Genomic DNA, 22,804 nt, shown 5'->3' with positions numbered 1-22,804 from the left:
GTGGCATAGCTGCTGTTACACAGGGCTGCTCAGTCTCCTTCTGCAAAGTGTTTGCTGTAATCCTGTTTTATAAATCCAGCCTTGGTCTTTGGCCTCCCTGAGCTCTGCTCTGCTGCTTCCCAAGTTAAACCCACTGATCTGACTGAGGCAGGAGCAGCCAGGGCATGCTTATTGCCATGGCGGGGCTGGGAGAAGAGATTTAGTAAATCATTGGACCAGTTTCCTTTGGAAAGAGTCTGTGTAAAAATATCAGAGCAGTGCAGGATAGCCCCAAGTGTGACGGGAGAGAAGGGGTGGCAAGGAGGAGGTGAGCATCATCCTTGGGTGTCTGCTCCATCAGGGACGATCCTCCTGCATGCTGGCCCCTCAAGCAGTGGGGATGCCAATAGTAGGGACGGTCCCCTCCACTAGAGAGGAGGTCGTGGTCCCTGCCTGTGCCAGCTCCGGTGCTCCAAGTGTTCCTCACTCCCAGCAGTTTCCCCATCAGATCAGCTGTCCCCAAAAGCTGCTGCTGGGGGTGAGCACACGTGGCTGAGCCGTGCTCAGGGTGGGGTGAGTGAGCTTGTGGGGGATTGGGCTGAGTAGCAAGGTCCTGGAGCAAAGCCAGGGAAAAGCAACGGCCATGTGTCTGGAGCAGCCATCCTCTGGGCAGACAGATGGTCTCCCAAATTGTTGCCCCTTTCCTTTCCTGCCCATCTTCTGGGAGGAAGGGTGTGTGCCCAGCCGTGCCACCTTGGCTGCCACCTGCCCATCCTGGGTGTCCCCGAGGCTCCTTAATCGCAGGTGAGCTGCTGTGCTGAGCAGGGAGCTGCTGAGGCCCGGCCCTGGCGAGCAGAGAGGGGCTCCACGTGGAATACAAATGAGTCTGGGGCACGATAAGCCCATGCAGCACCTTCCCCCTCACACAGCCCGCTGTCTGTCGGGATCTCCAGACACCAATCCCCTGCAAATCTCCTGCTGGCCTTTCATGACCTTCAGAGTCGTTTCAATTCAGTGTTTTCAGCCTCTAAATCTCCTGTCCTTAGCCCTGGGTGACTTCTGGGGAAAGAACCGTGCTCCTTAAAGTGCCAGGGCAGTCTCTGCACCACAGCCTGCTGGAAATCTGCAGGTATTTCACACCCATGCTTTATTTTTGGTAATTCCTCTATTTTTTATTGCTGTTTGAACCCCACAATTGACAAGCCCAGGTCTGAAATCTAGAGAGGTTTTGGTGACTGCTCTGTGCCCTGCCAGGCTCCCCAGTGCACTGCCTGCCTCCTGGGCATCTCACAGTCCCTGCACGCAGCACACCTTGAGCTGGTCTGATTGATCTGTAACACTTGAAAAATAATGGTTTAATCATTATTAAGGATTAGAAATAATCCTTGAGCTGTATTGATCACAATAACATTATTCATGATGAACTCATTTGGCATTAATGGGGACGTCCTGCAGCAGTGTGTGGCTCCAGGCAGACCCGTCACCTTCCCTGGGGATCTGTCAGTGGGGTTTCTGGGAGCAGCAACAAACCCTGCCCTAACAAACACCTCCAGGAGCTGCTGTCCCAGAGAGCCCCCTTGGGGGACCCGTTGTTACTGGCACAGTTTTGGAGGGTCCTGAGTCCAACAATCCCCCATCCTGTCCATGAGAGCAGCCCATCTCCAGGCAGGGGCTGGATGGGCTCCCTGTAGCACCAGTCAGGGATGTGACAGGATGGGACTGCTCCCACGGGAGCCCCACACGGCGCCACTCTGGGGCTGCCCCCTGTTGCAGAGGAAGGATGGCTGGCTGCCTGCTCGCCTCCTCTCTCCTCCCAGTCACCATCTTGCTCATGGGACTGAAATGTCTGTAGTGAGGAAAATGCTCCAGGAGCAACAGCTGGAGGGCTCAGGGGACACTTCTCCTGGGTGAATAGCCAGTGGCAGCCAGGAGCCAGCACAGCACCCTGCTGTGGCTGTGCCGTGCTGCTGCAGGCTCCTCCATTCCTGCTATTTATCAAACAAGAACATCTGGGTTTCCTTTTTTTTTTTTAACCAAAATTGTGTCTGGTTTGACTTTGACAAATTGACATTTTCCAGAGGAAAAATATCTTCTGTCGAGGTGTCGTTCCTGGGTGTAGCCGTCCCTTACTGCACCATTTGCAGCCCTCCAGGCACTTTGCACAAGGCAATGAATAGTTAAAGATGTCCATAAATCTCACCCCTGCCCATAATAAACAAACACACTCTTATCAAGTATAGAAAAATGCATATTTCATCACCACTGCCTTAAACGCAACTCAGAATAAATGCTTGTCTTTAATCAGCCATCTCAATATATAAACAGAGCACAAAAGCTTGGAGGGGATGAGGTACAGAATTGGGCCACGGATTTTCTAGGCAGCTCTTGGGGGCAGGGATATGGCCGTGCAGGTGAGACCATGAAAAACTGCCCTGAAAATTCATATCACTTGGCTTTTCTGTCCAGCCACGTGTTGTTTCTCATTCCCTTCTGCCTGCCGCTGGAGCCATAAGGATTTTTCTTCAATGCTCAGCTGATAGCTGATCTTTCCCCTTGGATGCTGGCCACTGAAAGCAAGCACTTTGATTTAGAAATCAAGATTAAGAGAAAGAGAAAAGATTAAACAGGAAAGTTTCAACCAGTACGTGCTGAGATTATGCAGTGATGGATTCGTGTTTCCCTGCATCTGATAAGAACAAGCTGCATTTTCAGGCTGGGGAGGGCCAGATCTGTGATTTCTTTCACCTTACTTTCGAGTGTCCGTGCTTTGCCACACTCACAGCATCTGCTGCCACAGCCCTGCTCAAGTGCCAGGGCTGGGACTGCCACTCTCCTGCATGGGCAGTGGGGCACTGTGGCGCCTGGGGGCTTCCTCTTCCCCAAGCATCCTATTGGAAGGATGAGATATTTTGCATCCCTGTGTGCTGATGGGAGTGCTGGAGAAGCTGGTGACAGTGGGGACAGCTGCTGTGACCTGTGGCTGTGCCCAGGGCTCGTACGTGTGTGTGCTCTTACAGCTGTTCAGGCCCTGGAGAAATAATTTCCCAGGGATATCACTGGACTTCATTGCTGCCCCTGTGGGCTCCCACCAGCTTGACTCATCCCTTATGAGCAAAGGAATGCTTTTCTATCCTGGGATTTGTGGTTCATGGTGTGGAAGTCGTGTGTGGAGCACTGGGAATCCTGAGTTCGTTTGTGAATCTCTGTGGTGCTGCCCAGGTGGTGATTTGGGGTTATTATTTCACCCAAGGTGCCACCACACTGTCAGTGCTCCTTCCTCCTCCCAGCCAATTCAGGGGGTGAAAACAGCCAGGGCTCAGCTCTCTCCCCATGCTCTGGCTGCCAGCAGCCCTTGCATGGAGCAGAGCATGGCCATCCCCCTCCAGGGAAACAGATCTGCAGGGAAATGAGGAGCAGGCGGGCAGGAGCCTGTGCTCTAAGGTACATCTTCGCTTGGTCTGTCTCCTGACTCTCTAGGGAGCCCTCTAGGGACTGCAGCAGCCTCGAAAGCCTCCTGGCCTGTTAGCCCGGTACGGACTGGCCCCTGGAGCTGAGAGCTGGCAGTGTGTATTCCCTGGGAGCCCTGCACAGCTGATGGCTGGTGGGCAGCAGGCTGTGCTGGCTGTGGCAGGACCGGACATAAACCCCGTGCCGCTGTTAGCAGTGAGTGTCCGGCACCCAGGGGTCTGTGGGCTGGCTCAGGGCTGCCTCCCGCTGGGTTTTGGTGCTGATCAGATGGTGCAGCCCTGGCAGGCAGCTCCCCAGGCAGCTGCCCACAAACCAGGGTGCCTGGGGCTGGTCGAGGGATGGAGGGAAACGTGCTTGTTTTGCTCTTGGATTTATTTTCTTAGTGATGCCGAGAGGATCCTGTAGAAAGCCTGGAGCTCTTGCCCTGTTTATTCCCTTTGATTCCACAAAAGGCCAGATTGCAGCTTCTTCCAGACACTGCAATACCTGGAAGTACTGCCCAGTCTCCAGCCCTGCCCTGCTGCACCCTGTGTGCTGGTGAGGGGTCTCAAGGCTGAGCATCCAGTGAGGGTGCCCTGGTGCTGAGCATCGCCCCATCCTGCTTCTGGCAAATCCTGCTTCCTCTGGTTACCCAGTGTGGCCATGGGTGTACAAAGGGGTTAAATATGGGTGGGCAGCGCATTGCACCTCTGGGCCCTAGCACTGGGGCATTTTGAGGGGGTTTTGAGGCATTTTTGAAGAGTCTGCCCTGCTGTGCTGTGAGTACAGAGAGCTGGGTTCAGCCCTTGCCCTGTGCAACGCGAGCCTGCCCTGCTCCGAGGGGATGCCGGCAGCTGCCGAGCTGCAGCGGCTCAGCAGTGGCAGCGATTCCCCTGGAGATACGGGCTTGCTCCAGGAAAGGCAGGAGCAAGGAGGAAAAACTGTCTCCCTGTCCCTGGAACACCCTTCCAGGGTGCTGCCCACAGTGCCTCCTCCCGCCCCCTTGCCCGTGCAGCAGAGGGGTGGCAGGGTGCTGCGGGGCATTGGGGTGGCCCCCGCGCTCCTGGGCGGGAGTGGGCAATGCCGGGTGCTCTTGCTGCCCCTGGGCTCATTTCTCCTCTCCCGCTTGTTTTGCAGAGACTTGCCAACGCGGCGGAGAAATTCCAGAAGGCTCACCACTGGCAGGACAACATCCGGGTAAGGCTCCGTGGCACCCCAGCCCTGCCCTCCAGTGCGCGACTCGCGGCACAGCCGCCACCGCGCCGTGCCTCCTTGCCCTCGTTCGTGTCCCCGCCGTGTGTCGCCGCTGGCTGCGCCGTGCTCGGCCCGCCCCGGCCCCACCGCCGGCCACGCTAATGAGAGCAAATGAAGAGATTTTGAGCTCGTTCGCAGCCTCGCCTCAGCTCAGCACCGCGAGGAGAAGGCGGGAGGTGAAGGTCGAAGTGACGGCTCAGCCATGAGGGCAGCGGGCTGAGGAGGCTCCTGCTCTCCCCAGCGCTGGCAGCCGCCGGGTTTGGGGCTGGGGCCTCGCGCGGGGTGACAGCAGCGGTGGCTCATCGGTGGCACATGCCAGCAGTAGCGGCGGGGGCTGTTCCTGGGGAAGGAGCAATCTGGGCTGGGAGAGGGAAAACGCGGGTTTAATGATTGCATTTGACTTTGTAATTCTGGCGGTGATAGCACTCAGCGGGAACCTGAAGGATTCTGTCTGGAAATGCTCTCAAATTATAACCATAATACAAAAGGAAGGAAAGATTGTTTTTCTCCCAGTGTGAATGGAGTCTGCAATAAAAAATACTCCTGAGCCACCCAGCCCCTTCCTCTTGGCTAGGGCCACATCCTGCCCAGCCCTGAGGAACCTCCTGCGTCCTCTGAGGGGACAGCCTGGGGACAGCCCCACTGCCAGGCCACGCTGCTCTATTTTGGGGGGTATTTCACAGTCTGAGCTGCTGCTGCTCACACAGACCTTTCTGCCGTAGGTGATGGTGGCCAGGGTTTGCTGGGGAGAGGAACAGGTGGAAGGAGCAAAAGAGAAGGCAAGGGGTTGACCTGCTTGGCTTTCATTTGCCATGTGGCCAGCGTGGGGTGGGGGCTGGTGGCTGATTCTGTGTCCTACGGGCACCCAAGGAGCAGGATGAGCTCACAGGGGTCTTCCTGTCTGCATGAAAGCACTGGTGAATTGCTGTCAGCTCTTCCCAAGAGGGCAGTGGAGAGAAGGTGAGGAGGATAATGAGATTTGGTGCAGGCACCTGCTGTTACCAATGCCGGTGCCACGCCAGGACCTTGGCTTGGGGCTTCCACGGAAAGCTCAAAGAAGTGCAGGGCATCTTCATCCCTAGTGTTGACCCAGTCTCACATGTCCTCCAGGGTCAGGAAACATCCTTGAGCAGCGCCTGAAGCTTGACTGTGGGCAAGCTGGGTGCCCCAGGGACGTTGTAGCTGCCCCGTGCAGCCCGTGCTGGGCTGGCACCCAGGGTTGGATGCCTTGTGACCAGGGCATGTGCAGGACAGGCAGAGGTGGCACAAGGTCACTGCATTTCGTAGCAGTGCTTGGGGCTTTTGCTCATCCTCTGGAATGCAGGGATGGGCTCCTGCTGCAAGGGGCTCTTTGCAGCCACAGAGAGCTCCTTCTCCAACCAGACCTGGCTGCCTTCCACTGCCAGGGGAATAACAGCAGGACACAAAACACGCTGGGAAAGGCTGTAGCGCTGGGAAGCTCTTGGCTCATATTGCCATTCACGGCACAAACCTTTCAGAAATCCACTTTCATAGAAAAAAAATATTTTTAATAGCACTGTTTGCAACCACTTAATCAAGGTAATTAGGAGCGAGTCACCCAGAAACAATGTGCAGTGATGCGTCACCGCAGAGCTCGGCGCAGCTTTATCAGGACAGCCCAGGCCTGGCTGGGACACTTGATGGACTGGTCCAGCTCTGTGCACAGCCCCCAGGGTGCTGGGCATCAGCCCTGCCTGCCTCAGTCCTGCCTCCAACAGCCCCAGCTCCTGAGCAGAGCAGAGGGGTGAAGGGGCTTTGTACATCTCATTGCCAGGGTTGAGCCTCCTTTTGCTGCCCTTTATCCACGAGATGGCCGGGCAGGGTCAGAGCCGTGTGCCAGCCCCGCTGCCCCTGGCTCTGCAGCTGCCCCCGCTGCTGGCACGGGCAGCAGGCAGGGAAGGTGGCAGCACAGCATCCCAGCTCCTCCTCTCCTCCCTTCCCTCCCCGCAGCTGGTTCCTGCTGGCTGCAGCTCTCCCCTCCTCTCCCAGCGTGTCGCGTCCTAACCCCGCGCCAGAGTCGATGACAGATTGCGGCGAGCACGGTTATTTTTGTGTTCCCATCCAAAGGCGCCGGCAGATGCTGAGCGTTTGCACTGCATTAGTGCTAATGGCAGCCCCATTAAACCTCACTGCAGATGGGTTGCTATGGAAGTCCAGGGGAAAATGAAGCAGGAGCAAGAGCCTGAGCGGCTGGGAGCTGCTGCCAGCCATCACTCACGATCCGTCTCCACGGGGAAAGTTCCTTTCTCCTTGCTGTTTTCTGGTGTTTCCAGCCACATGCCAGCCAAGCTGGCCTTTCTGGAGCTGAGTTCAGCCTTCCACCTCAGGAGGCTTTGCAAAGTGCCTCCCTGTTCCCTAAACAATCCCTTCATCCTGTCCTGCTTCATCTCTGCTCCTTGTGGTCGACCCTCATGTCTACCAGCTGTGCCAAGCTGGGGCTGTGTCCCCAAATAAATTCTGGATATTGGGACCATTTTCCTTGGGCAAAAGTAGCCTTGGCTGCAAGGTCACCCATATTCTGGGCACCCTCATGAGTTCCTTCAAGCTTGTTTTACTCCAGGGCTGGGTGGCAGCTCAGAGTGGCATGGTGGGCAGGGATGTGGGCAGGCTGTGGGGAGAGACTGTGCCCTTTCCTGCCTGCACTGTGAGGGTCTCTCAGGGATGCACATTCACCCACTGGAGAAGGCTGGTAGAGCTCTGGAAAGGTGAGAGCTGGGCCCTGTTGCCAGAGTGGGCTCCCACCATAGGACATGGCAACCACTTGGCACTGGTACGGTAGGAAACCACAGAAATTTCCACATTTGCAGTGGCCTGGCCTACCAGTTTTCCCAGTGAGAATCTTCTTGCCTACAGGCTTCCATTCAGAGATCCACTGGGATAGTCTGGCTCCACTCCATGCAGAGCCATGAGGGTTTGTCCTTCACGGCACATCAGGGCTGGCCCCCTGCTTTGGGTGTCCCCAGTCCTATCCCCTGGCAGTGACAGTGATTCTGAGCCTGCCCTGTGCTGACCATCCCCAGCAGCAAACAGAGGTGCCAGGACTGCAGCCCACCCTGCAATGCAGCTTTCAGGTTTCCATCCTCTGCTTGCTGCCCTGCTTGGGCAAGGGACCTGCAGAAGTAGAAGCAGAAGTAGTATAAAAATGCTGAAAGGTCATGCTGTGTTTTTTGCTGCCATCCTTTGTATCCATCCTTACTGACTAGCTGCCATGTGGCCTGTCAGACATCCCAGCCAGCTCCACGTTCTCCCAGCTCTTTTCCATTTGGGTTTTCTGCTTTCCTCCTGAGTTCCTTGGGTTCTTTTCCAGACCTTCAGCCCCACCCCAGCAGCATCAGCAGGGTCTCACGTGTCCCACACGCTCACAGTGTGTGGGAGTGGGGGCCATGCTGACCTGGGGCATGCTGTCAGAGGTGCAGATCTGCACTGCCAGCCACAGAATGCATCCCAGGCCAACATCACCATCATCATCACCATCATCATCATCGCCATGTGTAGGTCTGCTGGGGCTGCCTGAGCTATTTGTGCCTTTAGGGGACTCTCCAGTGCTGCAGAGATCCATCCCCACGTTTATGTGCGCTTGGCAGGATTACATAAATTGCCTTTAAAAGTTGACTTCTTTATAAGCCATTTTCTGCTTCATAAAATGTTTATTACTGTTGTTTTTCTCCCAGTCTCCTTCCTCATTGCATTTTCCATCCCTATACTGGGAAGCTCCCCTCTTCCTCTGCCTGCTGCCCCTCTGCCTCCCACCTCTCCCCACCTTTTGATGTTGGAAAGGGCCCTTTGAAGGGTCAGAGCTCAGCAGCCCCTTTTTCCTTGGAAAACAAAAATAGCCATACATTGAGCTGTGGATGTAGGAGCTGCTGGGGACAGGGTTTAACCACTGGGTGGTTTTGGGGAGTGGTGACATTTGTGGAGGTGGCAGGGGGATCACAAGTGCTGGACAGCCCCATGCTGCTGCCTCCATCTGTAACCCCTGCCTGCAAGCACATGAGGAATAACAAAGCCCAGATAATTTCAAGCTCCATTAGAAACGAAACTCCAGGGAAAAGGGGATCGCTGTTTGCCAAATGGGGATGGACAGGAGCAATAACAGGGACCGTGCTCCTGACTGCCCAGGGAAGGTGCAGGATAAAGCAGAGATACATGGCAGCATGGCTGGGTACCCAGCCATGGCCGTGCAGCCCTGGGTGCTGCATCCCTCCAGGTGCAGGATCCTGCCCCATCCTGCTGCTGCACCTGGCACTGCTGGGTGTGTGTCTGCGGGGGAGCAGCAGCTGTGCTGTGCCATGCCGTGCCATGCCATGCCGTGCCATGCCATGCCACACATGGGCTCCAGCAGCTGCTCCCATGGGCTGGGCACGGCCATGCAGGCAGGGCTTTGTGTTCAAAGCAGCACCAGAAGGGTGAACGCCAGCTCCTTATCCTCCTTTCATTTTTCTCCTCCTTTAATTACAGATCCTACTTATCGGCTGAGAACAGAAAGATTGTCACCGTAACCTTGCACTTGCCCTTGTAGAAGGTTTACCTAAAAAGTTAGAAAATAAAATCAAATACTCTAATTTGCAGTCGTCTTGCCATTTCAAACCCAGTTTTCATTACAGCACAGAAAGTGCATTGAAGCTGTGTTTATAACCCCCTTTTAGATAACAAATCACATTTTCTTTTGGCTGGCGAGTGTGTAGAATTGATATTTTTTTTTTCAGTTTAATGGGTTTGTGTGTTCAGGAATGATCTCCATCAGCTGAGAGTCTTTATTGTGTTTGATATAATGTCAGCTTTCATTACGCTCGGAGAATTACTGTGCTATAGCACCAACCTTGCTCCTGTAGCGCCGGTCTGGCCGAAAAGCAGAGCAAGAAAATCATTCACAAAACCCCCGTGTTGATGCTGTTCTCTCTTGAAAACCAAGGATGGGGATTGAGGGGGCTTGCCCAACCTCCCCACTCTGCAAGACCACTGTGCCATCCATGGCTTCTCCACGACTATGATACTTTGGTGTAGATGTTGCTGGCTTTCCTCTCAGTGCTGCTCTCCCATCCCATCCCATCCCTGGAAGGGCAGGGGGTCTCCAAAGCCTCTCTGTGTGTGCTGGCACCCCTGTGGTACCCGGGTGCAGTGGAGGGGAGCAGCAGCCACACCTCGTTCGAGGCAGCCTCAGAGGAGCAGGACAGACAGGAGATGCCACATAAAGAAGAATAGCTGGTGAGGTGTGATCAGATAAAACATCTTCTTGGGGAGATGAAAAAACTGTTGACAGGTCACTTAAATATTTCCCCAGCTCTGTCAGAGAGGCAGAGGGAGGAAATTGCTTTTAAAAAAAAAGATGCCAAGGCAGATTATGATGACTGTTTCCACCTGTCCTGGGTAATGCGTACGGCCCCTGATGGCAGATGGGATGCAGGGAATTCACAGTGCTGCAGGAGAAGCATGGGCCCCACCAGACCCCTTCTTGGTCTATCCAGCAGCCTGTGGTGGCTGGGGCTAACCATGAATATTGTCCTCTTCTGGGGACTAAGAAAGGATTCATTGTGATGCATATGTAAAATAATAGCTCTAGCCAGTTGAAATAAAGGTGTGGCTGTGATTGCAGATAGGAATTTCTCCCAGAAATTCATCCAGCCCCTTTGGAGCCTGTTCCTGGCTGTGGCCCTCACACCAGCCTGTGGCAGGTGTAGCAGGAACACCTTCTTTGCTCTGTTGTTCCCCAGCCCTGTTGTTCCCATTGGGCTGCTGTGCCCATGGCAGGGCTCAGACACCTCAGGCTGAGCACTCACCTGACTGAGACCTACAGCCCCAGCTGCCAGCCAGGACCAATTGACCAGCACACACCAATCCCCAGGGACAGCATTGGATGGCCCCATCCTGCTCCTCGTGGCCCAGGAGGGCTTGGCAGGGTGATGCTGTGGTGGGGACGTGCTGTGTCCCTGCTCATGCTCTGCTCCTGCTGCCACAGCGCAGGTGTGAGGCTGCAGGAGCTCTGTGACATGCTGCAGGATGTCCTCTGTATGAAAGGGGCAGCTACAAGCAAAAGCTGTTGCTATTCCTGTGTGCTTAACGGTTCAGGGACTTGAAGAAGTACCTAAATACTCACTGTCCTCTCTACATGCTGATGGCAGTGGAAAGGGGGGCTCGTGAGCAGAGCCCCCAGTGCTGTGTGGGCACAGCAGCTCCTGCTTGCTCTCTCCACCCACGGGTCTGACCAGCACAGCTCTGGTCACCTGGCTTGTCCCCACATTGGTAAGCTGTGGGCTGGGATGCTGGTCCTGCCACCAGCTCCATCCAGTGGCTGGAAAACAGGCAGGTGCCAGCTTGGGATCCATCTTTTCTTCCCCACCAGCCTCAGAGTTCCTCCTAACTGCCTGAAGGCAAACTGCTCCAGGATTTGGCTCTTCCAGAGCCAATTAAATCTTGAAAGAGATTTGCTGACCACAGGGGTCACCTGTGCCGCTCAGAGAAATGAAGCCCACAGCCTGAGGCTGAGAGAGACTGAAATCAATGGGCTGCAGCAGGATCTGCTTGCAAAACTGCCCCGGGGAGCTGCAGCATCCCCAGGGCATGTGATTAGCAGGGTGACCCTTACAAGAAGACAGTGAGCAATCCCGTGGAGTACTACAGATCCTACAGGTCCTCGGGAGAAGGATTAGCCAGATGAGGTGATTTTATAGGAAAGCTCTATAGGGGAGAGTGAGCCACAGCCCTCCTGCAGTGTCCCTGCCAGCTGTGTACTCCAGCTGGATGGCTGGAGCAGGGAGCTGAGGTGTTTTAGGGTGGTGGCAGCTCTGTCTGTGATACAGTTTGATTGCCACCTCCGTAGGTCGCTGACTTGGAGGCTTGGGCCAGCGCCCCTCCCTCCAGACATCTCCAGGCTGCAACAAGATAACAGCACTGAGCTTTTCAGCATTATTTTTTGTTGCTGTAATTGTTTTAGGCAAAAAAAGAGATCTATCTGGATGCTTGTAGACAGCTGTGTCAGGGGTTGGAGGGGGAGTGCCCCTCACCACCCACCTGAGGCACCTGTGTGCCCCTCCTTGTCCTGGGCTTTGTCTCATACCTGTTCTGCTGGGGTGTGTCAGGGGAGCACCGGTGCCAGAGCAGGGTCCTCCCTTGTGCCACTGGCAAGGCTCCAGCTTGCAGCTCTCCAGAAGCTCCCAGCCTGCGTTTTTAATCAGCTTTTTGCTTGGTGTTTTAGTGTGAAAACAGTGAAGGTGTGGGGCACAGGGCACCTGGGGAGGGCTCAAGGGGGTGAGGAAGGAGCCAGGGTCCCTGGGGTGACCCTGGCATGCAGCATCCCCAGGGCCACCTCCAGGAGGTCCCACCTCCTGGAGGAAGGGTGAAGCCTTGGCCAGGGGCTGCAGTAATGCTGAACCACGAGGGTTTGGTGCAGGTGGTGGTTCCTTGGTGGCTTTGCCGGAGAAGCCTGAGCCATGGCTACAGGGACAGTTGCAGATCAGTCTGGGATTGCGCTGAGCTCCCAGAGTGTTGCACTTTAGGAGCTGAAATAACCCCACACTTACCCACCAGTGACACAGCCATGCAGTGCCATCGTGCAGGTGGCATTTGGCAATTTAGGTACAAGAAAATGGACAGTGGTTAACACATCATGGAGCCACAGCTCAGCCTCCCCTGCGGTGGGAACCAGTGTGTGCTTCCTGCAGGCTCTGTTGCAAGAGACAGGGACAATATTTTGCCTCAAAATCCCTTGACGTCTTCACCCCCTTGTTTTCTTTATTGGTATTTATTCTGAAAGGCTCTAGAAATACCAGTGCTATTTACACAGACCTGGTGCTGAGTTTAACATGGACCAGAGGAGGAGAGGATTATGTGAAGAAGGCAAATGTGGTTTAAAAAAAATATTTGGGAGCAGAAATTGTAGGACCCCTTGTTGCCTCTTGGAACACCCGTGGCATCTTTTCAGAGCATCTCTGAGGGCTCCCTCCCTCCTTCCTAGAATAGACACAGGCTTCCAAGTGGCCAGGACACAGATGCCCTACCAGCTCCCCCACTGTCCCTTGGACCCCATGAAAAACCTCCAGCCCCCCAGCATCAGCAGGGCTGTGGCAAGGATTTTGGAGCCTGCCATCAGGGCGCATCTCAGGGCCAGGGCCACGCCGGTGCTGGCTGTCCCGCACGCACAGCCTGAGCGTGGCTGAGATCTCACCCAGCCGCTCCTGCGGCTGTCAGGGCTCGAAAGAGGGCACCGTAAGGGCTCTGTGATCCCTGAGGGAATCGGTGGGAGGGACATCCTCACAGGAGCTCTCTGCCTGTGCCATGCCCTGTGCCGCGGGAGCGGGGAAAGCAGGATCAGGGGAGCGGCTCTCCTGCCCGAGCATCATCACCTCGTGCCCTCTGCGCCGCGAGAGCGGGACCTCTGCGGCTGGGAGGGGAATCGAGCTCTTCGGAGGAGCCAATGGCAAACAAAATTAATAACAAAGCACCTTCCGGATGGCCGTTGTTAGTCACACTCACTCCTGATTAAAGATCATTAAACATGAAATTAGCTCGTTTGTGTTACGGGTCTCCCGGGGGTTCCTTTAATTAGCAAGTGCAGATGGCCGCGGCCCCGGGAGGCGGCGGTGCCGGCGAGGGGCAGGGCCGTGCGTGGGGCCGGCAGCGGCGCGGGGAGGCCAGCTGAAGAGAAATTAATTCTTTTTTTTCCTTTCTTGTTGTTGCAAACCCCACAGCATTTCACAACAAATCACAGATAATTAATAAGTGTGTTCCCTTAATGACTGGGCTTTTTAATAGCAGAAATTGGAAGATGCTGCGTCAATTTTTTTTTTTTTTTTTTTTTTTTTTACTTTCCCCTCCCGGTGCTGCTTTATCGCAATCTCCAAGAGTCACAGAGATTGTAAAGGGCTGGAACTGCCCTTTACAATCCCCATCTTGGGGAGACACCGCCTGCACAGCCTGCCAGGGTCCCTTGCTGTTGATGTCTCCAAGATCAGCTTCAGGGGCTTTCCCACCTCTTGGGAAGCCGGGAGAAGCCACTGCAAATCACCCTGGGGAGCAGTTTTGTGGCTAATAGGGTGATCCCGCTGCGGGGCAGTACTGCCAGCGCTCGGTGGGGCGGCTGGTGCTGCCTGCCCGGAGAGCTGCTTGCCTGTGCTGGTCCCGTTCTCCATCCAGCAGGAGCCCATGCCCAGGCTGGGATGGATGTCACAGTGCCGCCGTGCCTGGCACAGGGCTGGGTCCGGCACTGCCCAGAGCAGGGGCAGGCAGGACAGGGATGCAGTCAGTGCCATTGAGGCTTTGGCCGTGTTTCTGCTCGGGGCCAGATCGCTCTCCTCGTTAGACAATAGCAGCAGTGATCACCCCGGGGCGCTGCCCGTGCCGGGAAGGCGGGCTGGCTGCTGATGCTGATTGACTGGCAGTCGTGTCAGCACCACGACGCTGCCGGTGTGCCGGCATCACACTCGGTCCCGGCACGCTGGGAAGAGTCTCTGAGTGCCCTTTAATTACCCTTTCTACTGGTACACGGAATGCTGTTGTGACAGCATCGCTGCTCTCCCAATTGCCTCTTCAGGAATTTTATCAGCTGTCTCACGTCTTGACACTCTGGGAAGAGGAATCCAAGCAGACCTTTCTACTTAAATAGGTTCTAAATACCCCAAATTAACGATGTGCATTTCTCTGTGGGAGCAAGGACACTTTTCTCCCTGCTTCTGCAGTGAAGGGAGGGGGCCTGGGTGGCTGCAGGGCCATTGCCTGCCACGCTGCGTAAATCCAGCTCTTCTGTGGCTCCTGATGTTTGAAACAGAACCAAAGCACCCTGGCTGTGGGCACGGGGCACAGGCTTGCGCCTGGTGTCCGTGCAGAGGCTGCGGTCACGCCAGTGTCACTGTCACAGGGCCGTTGGCCCTGCAGTGCTGTGGCTCAGCAGCAGCTGTGAGTAGAGGGAAGCATGGCAGGCCGTGGCCAGTCCTTGGAGGGTGGATGTGGAGGACATGAGGTCCTGAACATGTCCCAAGGACAGCATGGGCTGGGAAGGGTTCTGTCCCCAGCAATGTGGTGGCTGCCAAGAGCATGAGAGAGGTGCTGAAGAGACAAGACTCCTTTCCCACCCTGACCTTGACCTGCACTAACAGCTCTCCCCTTTCTCTGCAGGAGGAAGACATCGAGTACTACGACTCCAAGGCCGACACTGAATATGTAAGTGCTGTTTCTGTGGCATCTCTGGCACAGCCACCACCCTGACCCAGGGCTGAGCCCCTCGCCAGTGTGTCCCAGCACGGTCCCAGGGGTCATGGCACAGCATTTGTCACAGCCACTGTAACCAGATTCTGCAGCGGGCAGCAAGTGCCCGGTGTGCAGCCGTGTCCCCCCAGCTGAGTCGTGGTGACATCTGGCCACGAGCACCGGGGCTGGCAGCAGGCAGGTGGGCAGGTTGCTCTGCTGCCTGCAAAAGTTTCTAAAATTAAAGCTGGCATCTGAAATTCAAATGAAGAGCAAACCTTTAATTAGAGACTGAATCTAATTCTCTGCCCTACTCGGAGCATAGCCATCCTGTGATTTCTGGCAATCAGTGCTTTAACTACGGGCCTGTCAGCTCCCATCCCCCGGAGAGAGCCGGCGTTTGCCGGCTCCTCCCCGTGGTGACAGTGACGGTGACTTCACTCGGGTGCTGTGCCAAGGGCACAAGGAGCTCCCCCAGCAGTGCTGGCTGCCCTGGGGCACCCCGCTCTGCCCTGGGGCATTCCTCTTTGCTGCCAGGTCACCCAGCTCCCACACTGTGCTGTCAGGTCAGTGATGCTGTTGGTGTGAGGCTGCTGAGTCTCGGGTTCTCTGTGCTCAGAGTGACCCCGAGAGTCCCAGCCCGATGGTCGAAGGAAGAGTCGGAGTTCTTCGGCTCTGGTTCACAAGGTTGTTTATTATTTCTTATCTAAAACATTTTCTCTCTGATCTGCTGAGATCTGTTCAGCAGGTCAGCCAGAGGCACCTGCCCACCTCCCGGGCTGGTGTTGTCTTTTACACTAAAAACTACATGTACCATATTTACAACTATGTTCCAATACCTATCACTTATGTTAGACAGTCAGCTTCTATTCTGAACCAGTCTAAAAGTGCCAACATCACCCAAATCATGGAGGTTAGGAAGAAGAAAGAAGGACAGGGCACGCCCAATTCCCTCCATCTTGGGACCTCGAACCTCCATTCTAAAAATCCCCCAAATTCTATTTTTTACCCTGTGACAACTACTATTATGCTACTTAAACTTTTGTGACTTGTAATTCTTCATACAAGGTTGGTCATTTGCTCCATGGGCTGAGATCCAAACCCCCGCTGTCTGTGGCTGCATGCCAGGGGCTCAGAGCCCCCTGCCAGGGGCTCGGGCCATCCAGGGCACCCAGAGGGGTGTCCTGGGTTCCGACAGCTGAGCAGAGTCCTTGGAGCTGACCAGGAGCCCCAGGCACAGCAGGCTGCAGCCCTGGGGACAGCCCCAGGCAGTGCTGGTGCACCGGGACTGCTCCTTGTCCCCAGACAGACCTGGCAGCAGATGTGCCATGGAGAGACAGTAACACAGCGAGAGAGAACATGGTGTTGGCAGCAAACCACTTGCAAACCACATGGCCTCATCCAAAAATAACACTCAGGTGACCCGAAGAGCATTCAGAAGGCCCTGTGCAGAAGGGAAGGGAGCATCTGGGCTTGATGGGGCCCCACCAGCTTGGGTGACATGCTCTGCACTGACCTCTGTCTCTGCTCTCGACCCACCTGGGAGTCTATGCCCCAGAGCAGAGGCGGGGACAGGCTGGAGTAGAGATGGATGGATGCCTTCAAAGCAGAGTTACTGACTAACTGCCAGCGCCATTGTCCCCAGGCAGTGACAGTAAGAGGACTTCTTGGCAGGGGAAGCAGCCACTGCGAGTCTGCGAGGTGGGATGGAGAGGTCAGGCAGATGCTGGGACCAAAGTGGAGGGCACTTGCTGTCCTGAGCAGATCTCCCTGCCCACAGTCCCACTCATTTACAGCCAAGGATGCAGAGGAAGTCTCCTGTGCCCCCCCTCACCCTGGGGGGAGCAACCAAAGGAGGGAGGAGAGGATCCTGCCATGGCTGCTCTGGAGAGGATGGAGCTAATGGGCTTAAAATGCATTAAAGGGGATTTTGGATAGAAGTGAAGGGAAAACTGGCTGGCGGTTGAGGCAGGAGGAGACAGCCTGGGGAGCAGAGCAACTCCCAACACAGGGGATGAGGAGCAGGACTAATGCATCCATCAAGCTGGGCTGGGCTTTTGCTATCACTGCTGCAGGGCAGGGGACAGAAGCTGGATGTCCCCATGCCTGCTGTTGCCCTGGGTGTCACACCCCACCATCCTGGTCACATTAGGCAGGATTAGGAAACAGGAGGCATCTCAACCTTGGAGCTGTGCCCGTGGAGCCCTCCCAGCACAGGGGGCACTGGGGAGAGGCTGTGCACAGTGGCATGGCACAGTGTCCCTGGGGACTGCAGGGCCCTGATCCCTGATCCCTCCCTTCCCCAAAGGAGCTGACATATCAAGGAGGAACAGCCTTGCAAATCCATCACCAGCCACATCAGCTTTAGTCCTGCTCTGGGGAGATACCAAGCAAAATTGCAAAATTGGGGGTGCCCTATTGTTGATGTATGTGGGTTTGGCAGGGAGGGCACTTCCCTACCTCTGCTGCTGCTTCCTTACCAGTGAAATCACAGCAAATTTAATTCCAACAAAAATAATGGGGGGAAAAAAAGAAGATGCTGCTGAGGTAAAAAAGGAGAGATGATACCAGAAAGTCTGAATGGAATGTAATACTGCTCTTTCCATCCTTTCTTTATTTAGCTTCAATTTTTCTATTTAAATGGAGCAGGATGCAGCTGAGCCAGAGTTGGTGCTGATGGACAATGGCTGCTGCCCATAACTGGGGCTTTTTCACAAGCCTTACACTGGCTTCAGCTGCAGTGAGGAGGAAATGAGCTTCTTATTCATCTTGCCTGCACCTCAGCTCCACTATCTGCCCAAACAGATTTTGGATTTCCTAGTGGTTTTTAACAAATGGGAACATCAGAAAGTTTTCCCAGGGGTCCCCATGGCTGTCAGAATGTTTGCAGAAGTGAAGTTTTCACCTTTCCCAGCTAGCAAGGACCATGGGGTTTATGTGGGGAGAAGTGTTGAAATCAGCAGACGGTCTCGGTTGGGAGTCATGGGCAGAACAACACAGAAATAAATTCATTTTCCATCTTTTGTGTTGTGTTCGTGGCAGGGGATGATGCTTGTCAGAGCTGAGCCTGGGACATACTGTACTCAGGTGGAAAGCAGCCCAGCTGTGTGAAGGCATCCTGGCCCCAAGGGCAGCCTCCAGCCCCCGGCCACCCACCTCAGGTCCTGGGGAGGGTGAGAGCGAGGGGCTGATGGTGGGAGGCTCCGTGCCAGTCTCATCCCCTCTGGTGCAGGGGAGGTGGGACTGCCCACTCAATGCTCACCCCTCTCACTGCTCACCCTGCTCAGTAGATGCAGAAAAAGGGGAAGGAGGGGAGGGAAAAAAAGCCCCTAAATGTCAGCAGCAGTAGATGAAGGGTGTTGGAAAATTTAATCTTCCAACTTTCTCAACTAATGTGACATTTGGATTTCCTCACGATAAGCTATCAGCCCCAGAAGTTTCTTTCTTTTGCCTTTTTTCTTCTTTTTTTTTTTTTCCGATTTTTTAACTTCTCTCCTCTGGCTGGTAATTTAAAAATAAATGGTCTAGAAAGATCTCTAAACAGTACCTTTGGCAAAGATTAAAAAAAGCGAAGGGGGATAGGGGAGCAGGCTGGCGGGAGAGGCTGATTGTTATTTATAACCTGGGCTGCTGTAAAAGCAGGAAGGTGGCTGGAGAACACATCATCTCCCTCCTCAGCATTAAATTACTGCATTTCAGGAAAAACTGATATATTTAGGGAGAAAGACCCTTCTGCACAGGCCTGGAGTTTCTCAGCCATGTGTCGGGGGCTGGCATTTATATCCATTATTAGCAGAATCACAGCATGTTGATATCAATATTTCGCTGGCCTTCCCAGACTGAGCATGGATGGGTGCCCCTGGGAGATTGAAAAGGCTGTGCTGGGATTCTGGTGTGCTCTCCATCAGGCAGTGTGGGGCAGGCCGGGGGAGGGAGGGGTGCTGCGGCCGGCTCAGCCCTGCGTTTGTCACCGGGGCTGCCATTTAAGCAGCCATCATTAGCTGTGATGGCTGGTTCCCATGGAGATGAGCAACGGACGGGGGAAGGGGGGGCTGCATCTGCGGGAGCTGCCGGGGACGAGATCGGCATCGCTGCTGCGCCAGGTCACATCCCCGGCTCCATCCACAGCTCCACACCTTGGGGACCACGACAGTCCTGGTGCCCAGGAGCAGGCTGGCTGTCCTCAGCCCCACGACAGTCCTGGTGCCCAGGAGCAGGCTGTCTGTCCTCAGCCCCACGACAGTCCTGGTGCCCAGGAGCAGGCTGTCTGTCCTCAGCCCCACGACAGTCCTGGTGCCCAGGAGCAGGCTGGCTGTCCTCAGCCCCACGACAGTCCTGGTGCCCAGGAGCAGGCTGTCTGTCCTCAGCCCCACGACAGTCCTGGTGCCCAGGAGCAGGCTGGCTGTCCTCAGGCAGCACCAGCCTGCATGGGACGGGGGGCAGCTGATTGCCCAGAGCGTGGCAGCCTCCAGTGAAGCTGTTGGGTGCTGCTGCTGGGGGTCACTGGCTGTTGGGTCATCTCTGGGTTTTGTCCTGTCTGTCATTTTGGGAGACTGAAGAGAAAATGTGACTGACAACCCAGCTGTGAAAGCAGTGGAGGTGGCAAAAGCTCTCAGGGCGTGATGACTTCTTGCTGAAGCAGTAAATATGTATCAGATTGATATATTGCCATGGAGTCGATTTCTAATGGTGTGTGGCAAATAATATATTCAAACTGTAGCATCTATTTGTGTTACGTTGTACATACTGTAACAGATAAATAGATGTTTCCAAGTTCTTTTGAAATGTAATGATGAGGAATGCTGCAAGATCTGGCTGGGGGCCTGCCGAGATGCTCACGGTTAAACTGATGTAAATTTGGGAGAACTTGAATCATCTGCTTTGCTCTAATTTAAATTTAATGCAGGATTTCTTCCTTGGCCTTCCCAAGATGTTTGTTTGTATCCCAGATGCTCCCCTCCCTGCCTGGGCTGGTGACAGCTTCACCTGCCTTCATGTGGCTGGAAATTAACCCCTTTCAGGGGCCAAATTCATCCTGGCTTAAACAGAAATAACTCAGTTGAGGTTGGGGGATTTATGGACAAAGGGCACATGTAGCTTGGATAACATCAGCCCTTTCTGCAGGTCTGTTTGCCATATAGGTGTCAGTGATGCATGAAGTGCCCCATGTATAGATAGCCGTGTATTTGTCCCCAAGATCTATACACGTGCCTCTTCACAGCTCCATGAATGAGAGCAGCCAGACAGCACCAAACCTGGCAGCATACAAATTAGCCCCTCAGAAGTGGGTGAGATCACAGAATAATGACAAACAGAGGAGCAGTAATTATATACAGGAGTTCCAGCTCCGAGGAAGTGGGGAATAGCCAAGCCAGCGTGAGGGAAAGAGGGAGGGTTGGATTTTCCACCTGCTGGTGGTGACAGGGGCAGTGGATGGGCTGTGGCAGGGTGCCCTGCTGATCTGAGATGGGGAAGGATGGGGAGCTGTCACCAGGAATTTGCTGGGCTGAGTTAAAAAAGGGTTTAGTGTCAAAGTGGAGTTTTTGGTGCTGCAGATGCCCTCAGGCCACGGCTTTATCCCAAAGCCTGTTTGCAGCAGGCACCTCTGTATCGCTGTCTGGTGCTCAGACAGGTTTGCAGGGATAAATATTGTGTGTGCTTCTTCCAGAGGGCTGAGCCCCATGGGCAGCAGGCTTGGGGCCAGATCCACTCTCCGGGTAGCCCACGGCCTGGCACGCAGCTGGAGTGCCAGCTCTGCTGCAGTGTTGCAACTTTGCAGGGGCTCCAGCAGTCAGTTTTTTTGCCTTTTCTCCAGATTTACATGAAATTGAGAGCATAATCTGGATTTTGATCTCAGAGATGTGGCTCCAGGGAGTTGGGAACAGTCCCTGCCTGCCTCCTGCTTGGCTAGTGCAGCTGTAATTGAGTTCAGCATCTTTCTGGGCAGTGTGGTACACTCACAGCCCATCGGCTGGAATTGAACCCAAACCTTGCACGTCAATCCTGTTACTCTCCTGAGCTGTGGCGAATGGTTTGGCCACCCCTCTCAATGTCATGGGAATGTCACCACCTTAGTGGCCGGCTGGAGGTGTTGCAGGGGAGGTGACATTTCTCCATGTCATCTGTGAAAGGGAAACAAGGAGGGGGCCAGGATGGGTGTTAAACGAGCTTCATAGTTTACTTCCCAAACCCATAGTTTTCCTTTAAATATATGGCTTTTCCCGTGAGAAATTCAGGTCTTTGTTCCCTGGGTTTTGTCAAGGGTAGCCTGGTCCATGGGAGAGATGCTTGCAGTGGGCCACAGACAACAGCAGGATGGGACCACCCTATTCCTTGTGTTCCCTGGTGCCATGGTTCTTTGCTGTGGACAGCGTGGGGCATCCCTTCAGGTGTCCATTCTAGTTTGCACACTGTTGCCTGTCCCTGCCTGTGGATGGTGCAGGCAGCTCTGCAGTCCTGCCCCTCTTCAGCAGGGATGTAGCTCCAGGAGCACAAAGAGCAGGTGCTGCAGCATCCTCCTCTCCCTCCTTCCTACCCTGCACATCTCCCAGCTGGCTGCAAACAGCCTTCCCCAGCTGCTGGGCTCGTGGCAGGGATGGGCAGCTCAGAGCCAGCACCTTCTGGGTTTCTTTATTCCTGGTGGGGTGGCAGAGGCAATTTCTCCAGCTCTGTAGTGAGTCCACCCCCATTCCCGCTCTTCCCCACAGGGCCCCGTGCTTCAGCTCCCACCCTGTCCCCTGTCTGCAACCACCCAGCTGTTCTGCCTGCACCAGCTCAGCCCTGCCTGCCTTTCCAGAGGGATTTTACCCTCAGTGCCATGCTGGCAGCAGGGCTGGGGAATGGAGAGGAGGGCTGGGAAGGTGAGGGAGTGTGTTCCAGCACCAGCAGTGGGGAATTCTCCGTCTCTCCACCATAATTAAATATTGTTTGCATTGCTTATTGACAGAGCGCTAAGCTGCACTCCGTTTTAATTTGCTCTTTGATAGTTGCTTTTTGCTGCTAATTGATTTTCAAGGCCTTTTTTTGATTTTTTTTTCTATGTCTGATTTAATACCTGCTGTGCTACCAAAGCTGGAGAGACAAGGGGTGACCAGTGCTCGCCTTTGAGCCCACCCGCTCCTGGCAGGCCAAATCCACACGAGATCCAGCAGGGCTGGTCTCCCCCACAAAACATTTGGTGACGGGCTTCAGGTGGAGGTATTCCCACATCCATCCAGGGCTGGAACCCTGGGTGACCCCATGCACTCTGCTCCTTCCCCAGGACGACCCCGATGGAGAAGAGATCGAGAGGGAGAAGTCCAACTCCTTGAAGCTGGAGTTCACTGATGATGACAACTTCAAGACCAAGGTTAACTATTCATACGCTGCCGTGCAGATCCCCACGGACATCTACAAAGGCTGTGAGTGCCCCTCCTCATCCTCTCCAATTCGTGCTGCCTGGCTGGACATCCACCTCTCCTGCCTGGAGCACTGCAGCCCCAGGGACCATCAGCTCTGGGTGCCCCAGCTGGGTCTTGGTGACTGGCTCCCAGAGAGGCAGGTAGTGAAACAAGGCAGTCACCGTATCAGGATCAAGGTGACAATGTGTCTCTCCCCAGGGACTCTCAAGAGCTCAGCACAGGAAAAAGAGGCAGATTGGGGATTAGGAGTTATTAGGGAAGGGATGGGGAGCGAAGGAGAGGTGGCAATTATGGCCCAGGGTAAAGCTCAGCTGTGCCCACACGGCTCTGATCCTCCTGCAGAAGAGCCCAGCAAAACTTGAGAAGGCTCAAGGCAGGCACCAGAGACTTTCAGAAGGATGGAGCAGCTCTGTGCAAGAGCAACTACAGAGGCAGCACCAACCTGCTTGTAGGGAGTACAAGCACAACCTGCTTGTAGCCCAGACATGGCTGGGCAGTGGCAGAGGGTGAAGCAGGGATGCTGCCTG

General features: G+C 54.8%; 1 protein-coding gene across 2 annotated transcripts in view; it reads left to right on the top strand.

The window, feature by feature from the left end:
- Positions 1–22,804, top strand: part of CACNA2D2 (calcium voltage-gated channel auxiliary subunit alpha2delta 2) — a 213,884-nt gene that overhangs the window by 165,484 nt on the left and 25,596 nt on the right. For both annotated transcript variants that reach the window (XM_038148789.1, XM_038148788.1), the window contains exons 4-6: positions 4,564–4,623; positions 14,809–14,853; positions 22,139–22,277. In XM_038148789.1, coding sequence (XP_038004717.1) covers positions 4,564–4,623; positions 14,809–14,853; positions 22,139–22,277 — 244 coding nt within the window. The remainder of the gene's footprint in view (positions 1–4,563; positions 4,624–14,808; positions 14,854–22,138; positions 22,278–22,804) is intronic.

The sequence above is a fragment of the Motacilla alba genome, chromosome 12 (genome assembly GCF_015832195.1).
Source record: "Motacilla alba alba isolate MOTALB_02 chromosome 12, Motacilla_alba_V1.0_pri, whole genome shotgun sequence".
In the NCBI taxonomy this organism is placed as follows: Eukaryota; Metazoa; Chordata; class Aves; order Passeriformes; family Motacillidae; genus Motacilla; species Motacilla alba.
The sequence above is the reverse complement of the archived record's forward strand: the minus strand, read 5'-3'. Positions and strand labels throughout refer to the sequence as shown.